The 14255-nt window shown below is 40.6% G+C and overlaps 1 protein-coding gene across 1 annotated transcript; it reads left to right on the forward strand.

Moving 5' to 3' along the window:
• The first annotated feature begins 7396 nt into the window (after nucleotides 1–7396).
• Nucleotides 7397–12745, forward strand: natd1. The gene is made up of 3 exons (XM_034144084.1): nucleotides 7397–7620; nucleotides 10067–10185; nucleotides 11129–12745. The coding sequence occupies exons 1-3, from the start codon at nucleotides 7512–7514 to the stop codon at nucleotides 11243–11245; spliced, it is 345 nt and encodes a 114-aa protein (XP_033999975.1). The 5' UTR covers nucleotides 7397–7511; the 3' UTR covers nucleotides 11246–12745.
• The last annotated feature ends 1510 nt before the right edge of the window (nucleotides 12746–14255 follow it).

Consider the following 14255-nt stretch of genomic DNA (forward strand, 5'->3'; position numbering starts at 1 on the left):
TACCCCGGGAGCTGTGAATATGACATGATCTGCAAGATAACACAGACTCAGGGTGAGATGCCAGGGCACCTCCTCAACGCTGGACTCAAAACAAGAAAGTTTTACCTGAACACTTGTCCAAATAAGTGGACACTCATGACACCACATGAGTATGGAGGCATGTCAGTGATTGACGGCATGTTCAGCTCCCTGGATGATCTGAAGAAAGTCCAGCCGAAGCAAGACAGTCATGCCTCAAAAGCACATGCCATGAGAGATAAGGCTGATCTGGAGAACTTTGTGGAGCTGGTCAAGCAGATGCTGCAACTGGATCCTATTCAGAGAATAACACCCAGCCAGGTGTTGCAGCATCTTTTCGTTACAACGAGCCATCAGATGGACTTCTGTCCTCCACAAAGTCTGAGATCCACACAGCAGCCATCCTCAAAAACCAGATATTTTCCTGGGGCTAAAAGTCCACAAAAACCATTGAAACTGGTTGAGAATACTTCAAGCATCACTCTAATCCGGCCTCAGAGGAAAAGAAAGAGGGTCTCTGTCTCTCCTGGAAACAGATGCAGCGAATGCGCTTCCCCTGTAAGGAAGAAGCGGAGAACTTGTGGAGGTAGATCTTCAGTGAAAAGGCGTTATTGGGAAATGTCAGAGGGCACTAGAGGATTTGGAGATTTCACTTCCCCAGAGAGAAAGAAGAGGAGGTTATGGGAAGATAAACCAACGCCAAAAAAGCGATATTCAAAGGCTAGGAAAAGAAACCCAAAGACCTCCTCATCAGGGAAGAATATGAGAAGGATCTGTGAAGATGCACCTCTGTTGGTAAATAAGCCCATTGGTAGCATTTCAAATGGCAGCCCAATAACGCTGAAGATCCCATCACCTGAAAAGATGATCTGGGAAGCCACACCTTTGGCCAAAAGTACTTCTGGTCAAATGTCATGGGGCAGCACAACAATCCCAAACATCCCATCACCAGAAAAGATGATCTGGGAAGCCACACCTTTGGCCAAAAGTACTTCTGGTAAAATGTCATGGGGCAGCACAACAACCCCAAAGATCCCATCACCAGAAAAGATGATCTGGGAAGCCACACCTTTGGCCAAAAGTACTTCTGGTCAAATGTCATGGGGCAGCACAACAACCCCAAAGATCCCATCTCCACAAAGTCTGAGATCCACACAGCAGCCATCCTCAAAAACCAGATATTTTCCTGGGGCTAAAAGTCCACAAAAACCATTGAAACTGGTTGAGAATACTTCAAGCATCACTCTAATCCAGCCTCAGAGGAAAAGAAAGAGGGTCTCTGTCTCTCCTGGAAACAGATGCAGCGAATGCGCTTCCCCTGTAAGGAAGAAGCGGAGAACTTGTGGAGGTAGATCTTCAGTGAAAAGGCGTTATTGGGAAATGTCAGAGGGCACTAGAGGATTTGGAGATTTCACTTCCCCAGAGAGAAAGAAGAGGAGGTTATGGGAAGATAAACCAACGCCAAAAAAGCGATATTCAAAGGCTAGGAAAAGAAACCCAAAGACCTCCTCATCAGGGAAGAATATGAGAAGGATCTGTGAAGATGCACCTCTGTTGGTAAATAAGCCCATTGGTAGCATTTCAAATGGCAGCCTAATAACGCTGAAGATCCCATCACCTGAAAAGATGATCTGGGAAGCCACACCTTTGGCCAAAAGTACTTCTGGTCAAATGTCATGGGGCAGCACAACAATCCCAAAGATCCCATCACCTGAAAAGATGATCTGGGAAGCCACACCTTTGGCCAAAAGTACTTCTGGTCAAATGTCATGGGGCAGCACAACAACCCCAAAGATCCCATCACCAGAAAAGATGATCTGGGAAGCCACACCTTTGGCCAAAAGTAATTCTGGTCAAATGTCATGGGGCAGCACAACAACCCCAAAGATCCCATCACCAGAAAAGATGATCTGGGAAGCCACCCCTTTGGCCAAAAGTACTTCTGGTCAAATGTCATGGGGCAGCACAACAACCCCAAAGATCCCATCTCCAGAAAAGATGATCTGGGAAGCCACACCTTTGGCCAAAAGTACTTCTGGTCAAATGTCATGGGGCAGCACAACAATCCCAAAGATCCCATCTCCAGAAAAGATGATCTGGGAAGCCACCCCTTTGGCCAAAAGTACTTCTGGTCAAATGTCATGGGGCAGCACAACAATCCCAAAGATCCCATCACCAGAAAAGATGATCTGGGAAGCCACACCTTTGGCCAAAAGTACTTCTGGTCAAATGTCATGGGGCAGCACAACAATCCCAAAGATCCCATCTCCAGAAAAGATGATCTGGGAAGCCACCCCTTTGGCCAAAAGGCCTTCTGTTGAACTTTCAAGTGGCAGCAAACACAGCCCACAGATCTCTCTCCTCTCAAAGGGGTTGAAGAGTATCGTAATTACACAGGAGAAAGACACTACCATGCTACCAAGCACCTCTAAAGACGCTGCTTCCACTGTGACCCAGCAGAAATCTCTGAACCAGGGGGTCGACAAGAACGGAAAAACTCTAATATGGATCATTGGATCTGGTTACGTTCAAAAAGGAGAAGTTGCAGCCTATGAGAACTTCGGTGAGAATTTTGGACTTGACGTCAAAGTTCAATGGTTTGGCACAGAAGGCATGCTCTGGAAGGGAGTCCTACCCCGCTTTCAGGCAGAGTTGTCAAAATCTCAGAGACCCCCTGACATTTTGGTCATCCACGCCGGCGGCAACAGCCTGGGAACAATGCCTGCAATGAACCTTGCATCAGTCATGAACAATGAATTGATGAAGCTCCATTCACAGTTTCCTTCAATGGCCATTGCATATTCCTGCATCACCGAGCGGCAAGTGTGGAGAAATGGACCTCCAGGGAAGGTCAACTATGACAGGAAGTGCGTCAACACATTTATGCAAAAGGCTGTTGGCAACCTTGGTGGTGAAGTAATTCAACATCCCCTCGTGAGCTTTTTTGACAACAACATATATCTCCCAGACGGAGTGAACTTCAGCAAGAAGGGGAATGGAATATTTGTGAGCAGCATCCGCAGTGTCGTGATGAAGATCCTTCAGAAATCTCACACCTAACTGCGAAACAAATATGTCTGATATGGATCATTGGATCTGGTTACGTTCAAAGAGGAGAAGTTGCAGCCTATGAGAACTTCGATGAGAATTTTGGACTTGGCGTCAAAGTTCAATGGTTTGGCACAGGAGGCATGCTCTGGAAGGGAGTCCTACCCCACTTTCAGGCAGAGTTGTCAAACTCTCAGAGACCCCCTGACATTTTGGTCATCCATGCCGGCGGCAACAGCCTGGGAACAATGCCTGCAATGAGCCTTTCATCAGTCATGAACAATGAATTGATGAAGCTCCATTCACAGTTTCCTTCAATGGCCATTGCATATTCCTGCATCACCGAGCGGCAAGTGTGGAGAAATGGACCTCCAGGGAAGGTCAACTATGACAGGAAGTGCGTCAACAAATGTATGCAAAAGGCTGTTGGCAACCTTGGTTGTGAAGTCATTCAACATCCCCTCCTGAGATTTTTTGACAACAACATATATCTGCCAGACGGAGTGAACTTTCTCCATGTTCCTGTTGTAAATGTGTCAGCATAATAAAATTAAATGCATACAAATGTATAACTGTGTACAGTGGTGGAATGTGTGTAGGGTTAGAACTGATTTATATGTTGCAATTAGCAGTAGTGTTTGAAATGTACAATTCATTTAAAAATATGCCTTGGTTCATTTTGTATCATCTTAATTAACTGACTAAGGAAAACAATTATAGAGCTAGGGAGAAAATACTGAATAATTTAAGCTAGCTGTGGCAACTATATCGTCACTTGCTAGCAACATACTAGATAACCTGTATAATGCACTTTGGTCTTTTATTGATGTTACAATGTAAACAGTAATTATGGCAAAAATAGCTTTCAAATGTTAAAACAGGTGTCAAAATGGTAAATGTTTGGTCGTAATGGGACACAGCGATGAACATTAAATAATACTATTACTGATACTACAGACAATATCCTGTATCAATCTTTTCCATTTTTAGTGGTATAGTAGGACTTAAAGGTGGGGTAGGTAAGTTTGAGAAACCGGCTCGAGATACACTTTTTGTTATATTCCATGGAATGCTCTTAACATCCCGATAGCAATGAATATCTTAAGTGCTTTGACAAAAAATCCATTAAAAAATGTCATCTGTGGAAGCCGTAATACTGTAAAAAGCACGACCAATCATTTTAGCCGGCCCGGCTAAAATAACTGGATGGCCTACCTGCCTGTCAGCCTTCCATCTGTGCACAAACTTATCTCGTGCCCTCATTGGTCATGTGCACGTTCGTGTGTGTTGGAGGAGGGGCTCTATAAGGAAGTGGCAGATTTTCTCCGGTTGTGTATTTTCAAATTCTAGCGATCTCGAGCCGGTTTCTCAAACTTACCTACCCTACCTTTAAGGTCTATGTCCTTATTATATATAAACAAAAACACATGACTGAAGAGGATGTATTTCTTTGTTATTCTTCTGCTTTTTTAAGTGCAGCCAAACTTTACTGAACCGTATCCAGACATCCAGGGCAAACAAGAGGTGGATGGTTCCTGTGTGACAACAGGGCCTTATGACTGCTGCTGTAGTGTTTTAAAATGTAGCCATGAGTAAAAAGTAAAACTTGGTAACATCATGTAAATTGAGATGCATTACCTCAGACTATAACTACTTCACATGACTCCCCCTGACATAAACCCTAATATAGCTCATGTGTGTCTGCAGATCTATTTGTGTAAATCCACAATATACAAGAAGCGGGTTGTTTGGCATAAAATACCTTATATTTCACGAATAGGACCAGACTGGGAAGAACATTGCTTAGAATTCTGCAATGTATGACCCAGTAAACCCACAAAAAGTGATGATAGTAAGCAAACAAAGCAGTAGACCAGGGGTCGGCAACAGGCGGACCGCGGTCCGGATCCGGACCCAGACGCCGACCTATACGGACCCGGACCTATAATCAATACATTAATAGGGGATTTCAATTTTGACGGGACGATTCTATTTTAACCGCTGCCGACAGGGGGCGAAAGAGACGAGTGAGCGATACAGGGAGAGAAACACAGAAGAAGAGATGAGAGAGCGGCAGAGAGAAGCGGAGAGGAAAGTGAGTAAAGAGAATAATTAGCGATACAGGCAGAGAAGACGGAGAGGAGAGTGAACAGGCGTGTTAGCGGCAGACAGGGAGAGACAAATAATGACACATGGCGCTCTCCAAGAAGAGGAAAGTGGACAGTGAGAACAGAGCTTTTAACCCTGCGTGGACGGACTCATTCATGTTCATCCTGCCCACTGGGAGCACAGAACCAGTGTGTCTCATTTGTTCAGAGACCGTGGCGCTCAAGCAGAATACAAAAATCAAGTAACTGTATTCAGCTCGCGTTATATTTGAAAAACGAGTAATCTGATTACAGTTACTTTCGTAAACCTGAAGTGAATACATTTTGGAATACTTATGGGAATTATTGGTGGAAAGGTTTCCTCATAAAATGTAATAGTCATTACCAGCAGAACTGTGTGCACACTGCACAGCGCTGCAGCGTGTCTGTGAGCGAGAGAGAGATGCAACGTGTCTGTGAGGCCCCGCCCCCGCACGCAGATCAGAGAGAGAGATCTATTTTAAAATATATTGAAAGTTAGAAACGGAGATGGTTCGATAAAATGTGCAAGATAACGTTTATGTAGCATTTCTTTATTGTCGAAATGATGACATTTCATAACGGGATCAAATCAAAGTGAATGGCCTGCTGCTGCTGAATGCATGGGGCAAGTGACTGGAAACAGTTTTAAAAGTTATTACGTCGTTTCAGATAATAAATAATAATGATAATTCATTCTATTTAGGGGCGTCTTTCAAAGCACCCTAGGACACCTGACAATTCATAACATATTCTAAGGAAAGGTTTAAGAGAGTACAAATAATGCAGTCCGGGTGATGTTTTTTATGTGGGGTGCAGATGAGAGGGAGCTGTCCAGAATGACACCAAGATGTTGTGTTTGAGTTGTGCTCTTGATAAGCCATTAAAACAGTAAAATAAGTGTCTCCTGTGCACCAAAACATACCCATCTGTTATGGAAAAATAAAGTATTCCAAAAGTATTCTAAAAGTAATCTGAATACGTTACTTTTTTAAGACAAGTAACTGTAACTGTATTCGGATTACTTTCAGAGCCATGTATTCAGTATTCAGTAACCGATTACATTTACAAAGTAACCCTCCCAACCCTGATTAAAAGTGCCAAAACGCCACTATGAGACAAAACACAAAGTGTTTGACCAAACATTCCCTCTCAAGTCAGAACTGAGGTCACAAAAAATAAGCAGTCTCAGAGCCCAATATGATCAGTCCACCAGGATCAAAATTAAAACTAAATATCGTTCCAGGGCAGGCTAACCGAGGCTAACCAATGAGCACCTGCATGTGTATGAGAATGGCCCTGACACCATTTCAGCCCAGATTTAAACTCCTGGCAGGACAAGCTCAAGCTCAATTCTCGCATTGAATTAAAAAGAAGTGAGTGAGGGACTGCAATATAAGAGGGAAAGAAAGAGAAACTTTAAAACTGTTCAATTGTTATGATGTGTAAAGACTGATATGTTCTATAATCGTCTGAAACTGTTAAGTCATGATGTGAAACGGTTAACAAAGCTATTTTATTTATAAATGCAGCCCGAGAGGAACATTACACATATCCACAGTATTTACTGTATATCTGTATAGTTCAATGTTCATTGACAATAAATATTGTTGTTTTTGAATTGTACTTTCTTTATTTGATTGGCAGTCGGTTGTTGATGACATGCAGACGTTGATAAAGCTACAGCTACTTCAATATATATCACACTAATTCATAAAGCAACTTAGACATTTTGATGTTCCGGACCTTTGCATGGGGACATTTTCTCTAACTGGACCTCGTTGAATTTTAGTTGAATACCCCTGCAGTAGACTGACCTCCAGGTGCCTGTACAGTGGTGACCTTTGAAGTTAAAGATAGCGATATGCTGCCATCTACAGGCTTCTATGTGCACTGACCCCACTCTGTAAAACAGAGCACATTTCTGTCATTTAACATTTAACTGCAAGAAACACATATTTTCACCATTATATCAAAGTTAGTAAAATACTTTCATCAATGGAATATTCTGCATGTTCAAAATCCAACTAGTTAGTAAGTCCTGCCATTGAACAATGTTTTTTTTTTTTAAGTATCTACAGTGGTTATTACAATCCAATACATTTGTTGGTCCTAATTCAAATAGGATACCTTTTATTTGTGTGCACTGTTCTTCCCCCGTCTGAAAACACGGGCGCTGATGGGCTGACGGTCATCACGTGGCCTCACAGCTGATTTCGTTGGATGAGGTGTTTTGCTTTGACCGTTCATCATTTCATGAAGCCATTTCTGGTTAGCATCGCTGCAGAGTAGCACAGCAGTGAACTGTAGAGGTAAACCATGGCACAGGCAGCACAGGCAGCACAGGGAAATGTCTTCGACGCAAACAGCTCTCAGATCCAGGTGGAGCACGATAAGAAGCGCCGGCAGTTTGTTATCCGACTAAACGGTGAGTATGTTCAACATGTAAACAGTAGCATGCTAACAGGCTAATGCTAGCTCTGCTGTTGTTCTTTTCTTGCTGCCAACATCGTCGTCGTTTTCTTATTGATGTCTCAAGCTGCCACTTCAGACACATAGCCGTTGTTATTTTCACATAGTTGCGATGTCACAGATATCATTTATTGTAAGGACTGAACAGACCACTGTGCTTCTTCTTAGTCAAAGCTGCTGACTTCCTTCACTTGTAACTTCACCTGCTTGTTTTTCGGAAATATTTTTGTTTGTTCCATCCTGAAAGCAAATATGCATCCACACCCACTAAAGACAGTTGTATAGACAATTCTGTCATATAAACAGACAATTAAAGCATTACTTAAAAGGAAGTTCAAGTATAACAACCTAGTTCCTCTCCTCAACCTTAACAAAACCAACTTCCAATTTTACAAGCTGAAAACAGGTGTTTAAAACCGTATCAATGTGTATATTCCAAGGTCAATTTAAATGATTGTTTAATTAAAATCGTTTTTGATCATTTATGAATTAAGATTTGTTTACAACAAAAGGCAAAAGCTATTGTTCCCTCAATAAAGATCTTTATCACATCTCTTTCTTCTCTCAGAGTTTTTAAATGATGGGCTCCACATCACATGGGATTAAACAAGGGACCCTCTTGTTTTGATTGAGTGACCACTGAGGGAAATGACTCATGCCTTGTATTATTGAGCAGCCATGTTGCAGTATTATATGTAAATTAAACACTGCTACTGCAACTTGATCAATAACTTAGCCTTTGGGCAATATCTTTGTATTGTGTTTTTGGGCTACAACTGGCGATTATTTTTTTAATCAATATTTTATGAATATGTTATAGACTTGTGAATTAATTGTTTGGTCTATAAAATGTCAGTAAGTAGTGAAACAATGTCCATCCAGGTTTCTATGATACAAAGTGAAGGCTTTTCCAGGGTTTCTACGCTCATTAAAAACCTGGAAAAGTCATGGAAATTCAAAATGCAAATTCCAGGCCCTGGCAAAGTTATGGAAAACAATATTTTTCCCAAAGATTTCGAAAAGTCATGGAAATGTAACCAAAGTTGCATCAAATATAATTTATATTTTAGCTAATCGCCGAAATAGTAATACTATAATGGTAATAAATACTGTATCGTATAGTAATGAAACATAAAATGGCATTTAACTGTTGAGGTGTTTTGCTGGTGAGAGATTTTATTTGCTTTAGCCTGTAGAAGCTAGTAAGCCTACTATTTGATTTGTTTTAGATAGGCACAACATGTTTCATATGCAGACCTTATTTTCCTGTTCCATGTTAAAATAAACCATTTTCAGTGGTACTGCTGAGAAAGAGTAATTTTTTTGGTCATGGAAAATTAGGTAAAGGTCATGGAAAAGTCATTGAAAATCATTGGTGAAAAAGTGTATGAACCCTGCTTTTCATGTCTTCCTTTTTAAGACCATAACACAAATATATTGAGTTTAATATAAATAAATACAAACATAGAAAGGTAGGAAATCTCCTTGTGTGAGATGGCCATTTTTCGATGAAACGTGAAATCGGCAATTATCTTTTCTGCAGACTGACATATCATTTAAGCTGTAATTAAGTTTGCCCTTAAAGGTCCCCTATTATACTATTTTTCAACAATATATCAACGATCTCGGATATACACAAAACGTGTCTCTGAAGTGTTTGGCTCGAAATACCAAAAAGATCATCTCTAGGAAGACATTCAGGTGATAAGGTGGGCGGGTGTTACCTTGGTTGGTTATTGGCTATGGTTGCACGTAACCCAAAAAAACATTGTGACATCACAAAGTGGCCAAATCTGATCAGCTCCTTTTCAGACATGTTTTTTTTATACGTCTGGCAGTGGTTCAGTCAGTAGGGGCTTGGACTGGGAGCTGTAGGGTCGCCGGTTCAAGTCCCGGACCAGACCTAAAGTATGGAGTGTGGACTGCTACTTGGACTGTCCCAGTTCACCTCCTGCCCTGCTGTGGTGCCCTTGAGCAAGGCACCGGACAACCCCCTTCCCCCCCCCCACTCCCATTGTTCCCCGGGCGCTGTACAATAGCTGCCCACTGCTCCTAGTACTAGACTCCTGGTACTAGGATGGGTTAAAAGCAGAGAACACATTTCACTGTGTGTGCTGTGTGCTCTGCATGTGTGACCATTGAAGAGGGTTTCATCCCTCCGATTCTATTCTATAAATGGATCAGGACAAAAAGAGAGAGAATCTTTTTTCCGAATCTCTTGACACAGAGGGGACACAAAAAGTGGATTTTGCATTTTAAGTGACCTATTGAACTTGTATGTTTTATCAGTATTCCCTTGAAGAAAGGTGGGGATGTTGCTGCTGTTAATAAGCTGTAGATGAATGGGTTGGGTGGAGAAAAACTAAACAAACCTTGTTGCTATGGCCTCTGTCTGCCCTCAGGATCTCATGATCGTGCGGTCCTTCTGTATGAATACGTTGGGAAGAAGACGGTGGACCTGCAGCACACTGAAGTGCCAGATGCTTACAGGGGGAGAGGCATAGCCAAGCATCTGGCTAAGGTAAAACTCATTAAGACAGTTTTTTTAATTTATCTTCATTTTAAGAGAAGACGGAGCCAAATTAGGAATCTTACCATATCAATTTGATCATCATTTCAAATACAAATAATGTGTTTTGAAATGTATTGTCTCTGCAACCTTTTTTGTTGCAATGGCACTCAGCATTGTGCATTGTCCGTAGAAACCAAACAAGTTAGCCCGCTTCATTAATAACAGTTCTTTGCACTGCCAACGTAATGTATAAAAATGGCCGCAGCTCTGAACATCCTGCTATGTTTACTTGATGTCAATTCGACAATGATCTATATCAGTGCTTCTCAAAGTGTGGTCCGCGGACCACTGGTGGTCCGTGAGCGCCCCCTAGTGGTCCGTGAGTATATTGGTAACATTTCACATTTGAAATAAATAAATACATTTAAGTTTTCCGCACTTTCGCGGGAATATCTCCGCAATGGAGCAATCTTAAGTTTCACTTTCGATTGCATGATATAGCCCAGCGCAACACCTACATCACACATGTTGCCACTTGTTTGTACCATTTTCAGGCGATTTGTAATCTGTTCTAGAAAAACGATGTGATTTTGGATAATTGTGGAGTTAGGTGGTCTGCGAGTGTTTTTTTATTGGTTAAGTGGTCCTTGGTATGTAAAAGTTTGAGAAACACTGATCTATATCTTGGATTAAATTGAATGTCGTTGAACCCAGATTACACTAGTGATGAGCTCTGGGATAACACTTTTTATTATAAAATACAGAAAAGTATCTTATTTTATTAACTTCACTAGTGATCAACCTTGTACCTTAAATCTGGATAGCACACCTCAAAACGTTTTATTGAATCAATAATGACTTGTGTTTTTAAATTAATGATGGAAGTGTCCATGTGAAATGCTCTCTTATTAAATGCGTGTGAAGATGTGATTTGATGTTTCTGTGATGGCAGGCAGCCATGGACTTTGTGGTGGAGGAGGATCTGAAAGCTCACCTGACCTGCTGGTACATTCAGAAATACGTCAAAGAGAATCCACAGCCTCAGTACTTTGAACATATCTATCAATGACCCTAGATGGCTCCGACGGGGGAACACACGGAAAAAGAGACTGTGAGGGGATAAATGAATATACTGTGTGGCATCATGCTTTCCGAGTTACAAGCTAACATACAACCACAGACCTTCCAGGTATTGTTAAACATGATGGATCTCAAGGAAAAGATGTCTGAAAGATGAACGTTGAGTTAATGGGTCGGTGACACAATGGCCATAAAACAGGAAGTGAATCAGCAGGTCAATAAAGACATAAGCAAATAAACTAACCAAAGCTGAAGCCTGTGAGCTCGAACATCATTCAGGATGCATCACTGACTGAAAGCAAGATTAGGGCCTGTCCTGAGAGCAGATTTAAATCCTATGTTGGAGATTTCATGTCCTCCTTTGGACGCACTGGATGTGAGCAGCGCTACAAGATGGCCGACCCAAGTGTCTTTCTCCATGATAGTTTGGACAGAAGCAATGATGGCTTCACTGAGGCTCAAACATGATGACTTTTATATTTCAACACCTTTTTGATATTCTTTGGATCTGTTTTATGTTCTTTTTTTTCAGTTTTGCCTTCCTCAACTCTCTTAGATTTAGTATTTTTATGGCTGGAATGCTTATTAAATACACTACAAATGCTTAATGCATATTTTAAACATCACGCTACTCAAGAGGGTTTCTTTCTAGGTAATTCCAGAAGTTTTTGGCACACACATTTAGTTGGTATTGTATTAAAAGCAATCTGTATTTTTAATCTTACAAACTCTCAATTTGCTTCAACTGTTATGTATCCAATCCCGTTGTCCCCAGTAACAGAATAGCACTATATTAATAAAGTCATACATTGATAGTCAAAGGTACAGGGGTTTATAAACCAAAGAACTCAGACTGAGGATATCCGACTCATCATTTTCTTCACTGTACGTGTTACATATTACAGTCACTTGTGTTAAATTGGGTCTGAAGCTTGATTCTGTACAGCACTTCGGGTTGGATATAAATAAATACATCCGCGCATACCAGCATTTAAACAAAAATAATAACACTGTTACATTTAGGGCATTTACATTGTATGGTGTCCACCGTGCATATTCTGTCTTTTGAGAAAGTTCCACTGGATGACAAATGCGTATGACTTTTCTTGTAAAGATTACCATGGAAGAAATATTCACTTCTTTACTGAAAAAAGATAAAGGGTTCACTGTGTCCTTCCTGTTTTGGCTCTTCAGTAGCTTTTGCTGGTGACAATCTTCAGTGTTGAGGAGAAAAATAGCTCAGGTAACTCAACACACTCTGGTTACTCCACTTTCCCTCTGTCAAATGTTACACACCAAGATATTGTTTTATTGTTTGAGTTACTTTTATATTTGTGTTTTCTTGATAGGAAACAAATGTTTGAATTACAGGTTTTGAGCAGGTGGCTCTACCAAAATGTACCATTTATTGTCATATTTTTTGTGTGCTCAAGACTTTTTTGTCCATTCTTCTTGTCTAGAAATAAATAAAACAATACTTATCATATTATCCATGTCAATGTTTGTATTTTTTTTATAAAACAGGGTAGCATATAGACATACTGCCTTCATAAACAAACTCATATTTCAATATATTTTAAGTCAAGGCTCAACTGTGCTGCGTGTTATTTTGTGCATTAGTAGTTATTGCAAGAAAATTTGATTTTCCAGTATTCATACAATAAGAAAAATATAAATAGATTAAGTGCATACAAGTCTAAACTATGTATGTAATGTATATCTTGGCTACTTCAATGTTAACATCCTGTAGCAAACCATTTAAAGAAAAACTCGGAAAAAGCGTAGATCTTGGCGCCATCTATTGGCTTTATCAAGAATTACTAGAATTCTGTGGGACATTGTGTGCTTTTAACAATGCAAGGGCAAGCACTTTTCAAATGGGTGAGATGGAAATAAATCTGCTGCCTAATCCCCTGTTTGAAATCACAGCAGTTAAACTACAAACCTGGCTGGTACACTTGAAGCCTTTGGGGCTCATCAACTACAAAACATCTCCTGGTTACTCAAAAGACCCGGAAGAAATGCTCTCAGTTAAATGTCGTGGCTCTGTAATGTTAACCCACCAAAAACTCACAACACAAACATGTAAAAACTCCACTTGATGTCCAAAATCCTGTTGAATTGACAATTGTCATCTGTGAGAGTGACTGTGATGTAAGTGTGCAATCATATCAATCTATTGGAGACACGGATGTCATGTCCTAGTAGTTGTTCTGGTGGTTTAAGACCTCAGGGGGACATAATATTTTATAATCCAAAAACCGTGTTATCAAACAAGCTGATTCCAGTGTGTTTGGACTGAATATAGGTACATTTGAATAGTTTGTGACTAACAAAAATCCTAGGTCGAGGCATCAATATCTAACTTTGAGGATTAAACATGTCTTGACCCATTTTTTTCCTTATAAAATGCTAAGTGCACCAGTGTAAAATAATAAGTTTGCTTGATTATTACCTTTACAAAAAAAAAAAAATTCTAATCAGGAACTATCTGATCTTTCAACAAACCTTGGAGGCTGTGGCGCAGTGGGCTAGTGCGTTGGTGTTCGGATCGGGGGAGCACAGGTTCAATCCCCATTGCAGTCACAGTATTGAGTATGTAAGTCGCTTTGTAGCGTCTAAAAAGTAACATGTAATGTAACCAAGTTTCCATGCTATACCAACATTAATTATTTGACATTTTTTGATTGTTTAATAGGATGTATACAGATGCAAGGATAAATAATGAACATGTTAATTGATAGATCATTTACATACCAACATATAGACGTGCAAGTGTCTCCCTGTAGCCTCCATCTGTTGTGAGAAATGTTGGTGGTGTAGATATTAAATATATATATCATCTATATTGGTTGGATTTGTATTGATTTGTTATGCAATCGTGTGTATCTTACACCTGTGACATAGTTTTCACATGAGCAGCATTCGGGTTCAGCTGATCTCACATTCCACAACGTTGCCATTATAGTTGTTACATGCGCTTCAGATTACAGCAGCAG

This window comes from Trematomus bernacchii, unplaced genomic scaffold, assembly GCF_902827165.1.
Source record: "Trematomus bernacchii unplaced genomic scaffold, fTreBer1.1, whole genome shotgun sequence".
NCBI lineage: Eukaryota > Metazoa > Chordata > Actinopteri > Perciformes > Nototheniidae > Trematomus > Trematomus bernacchii.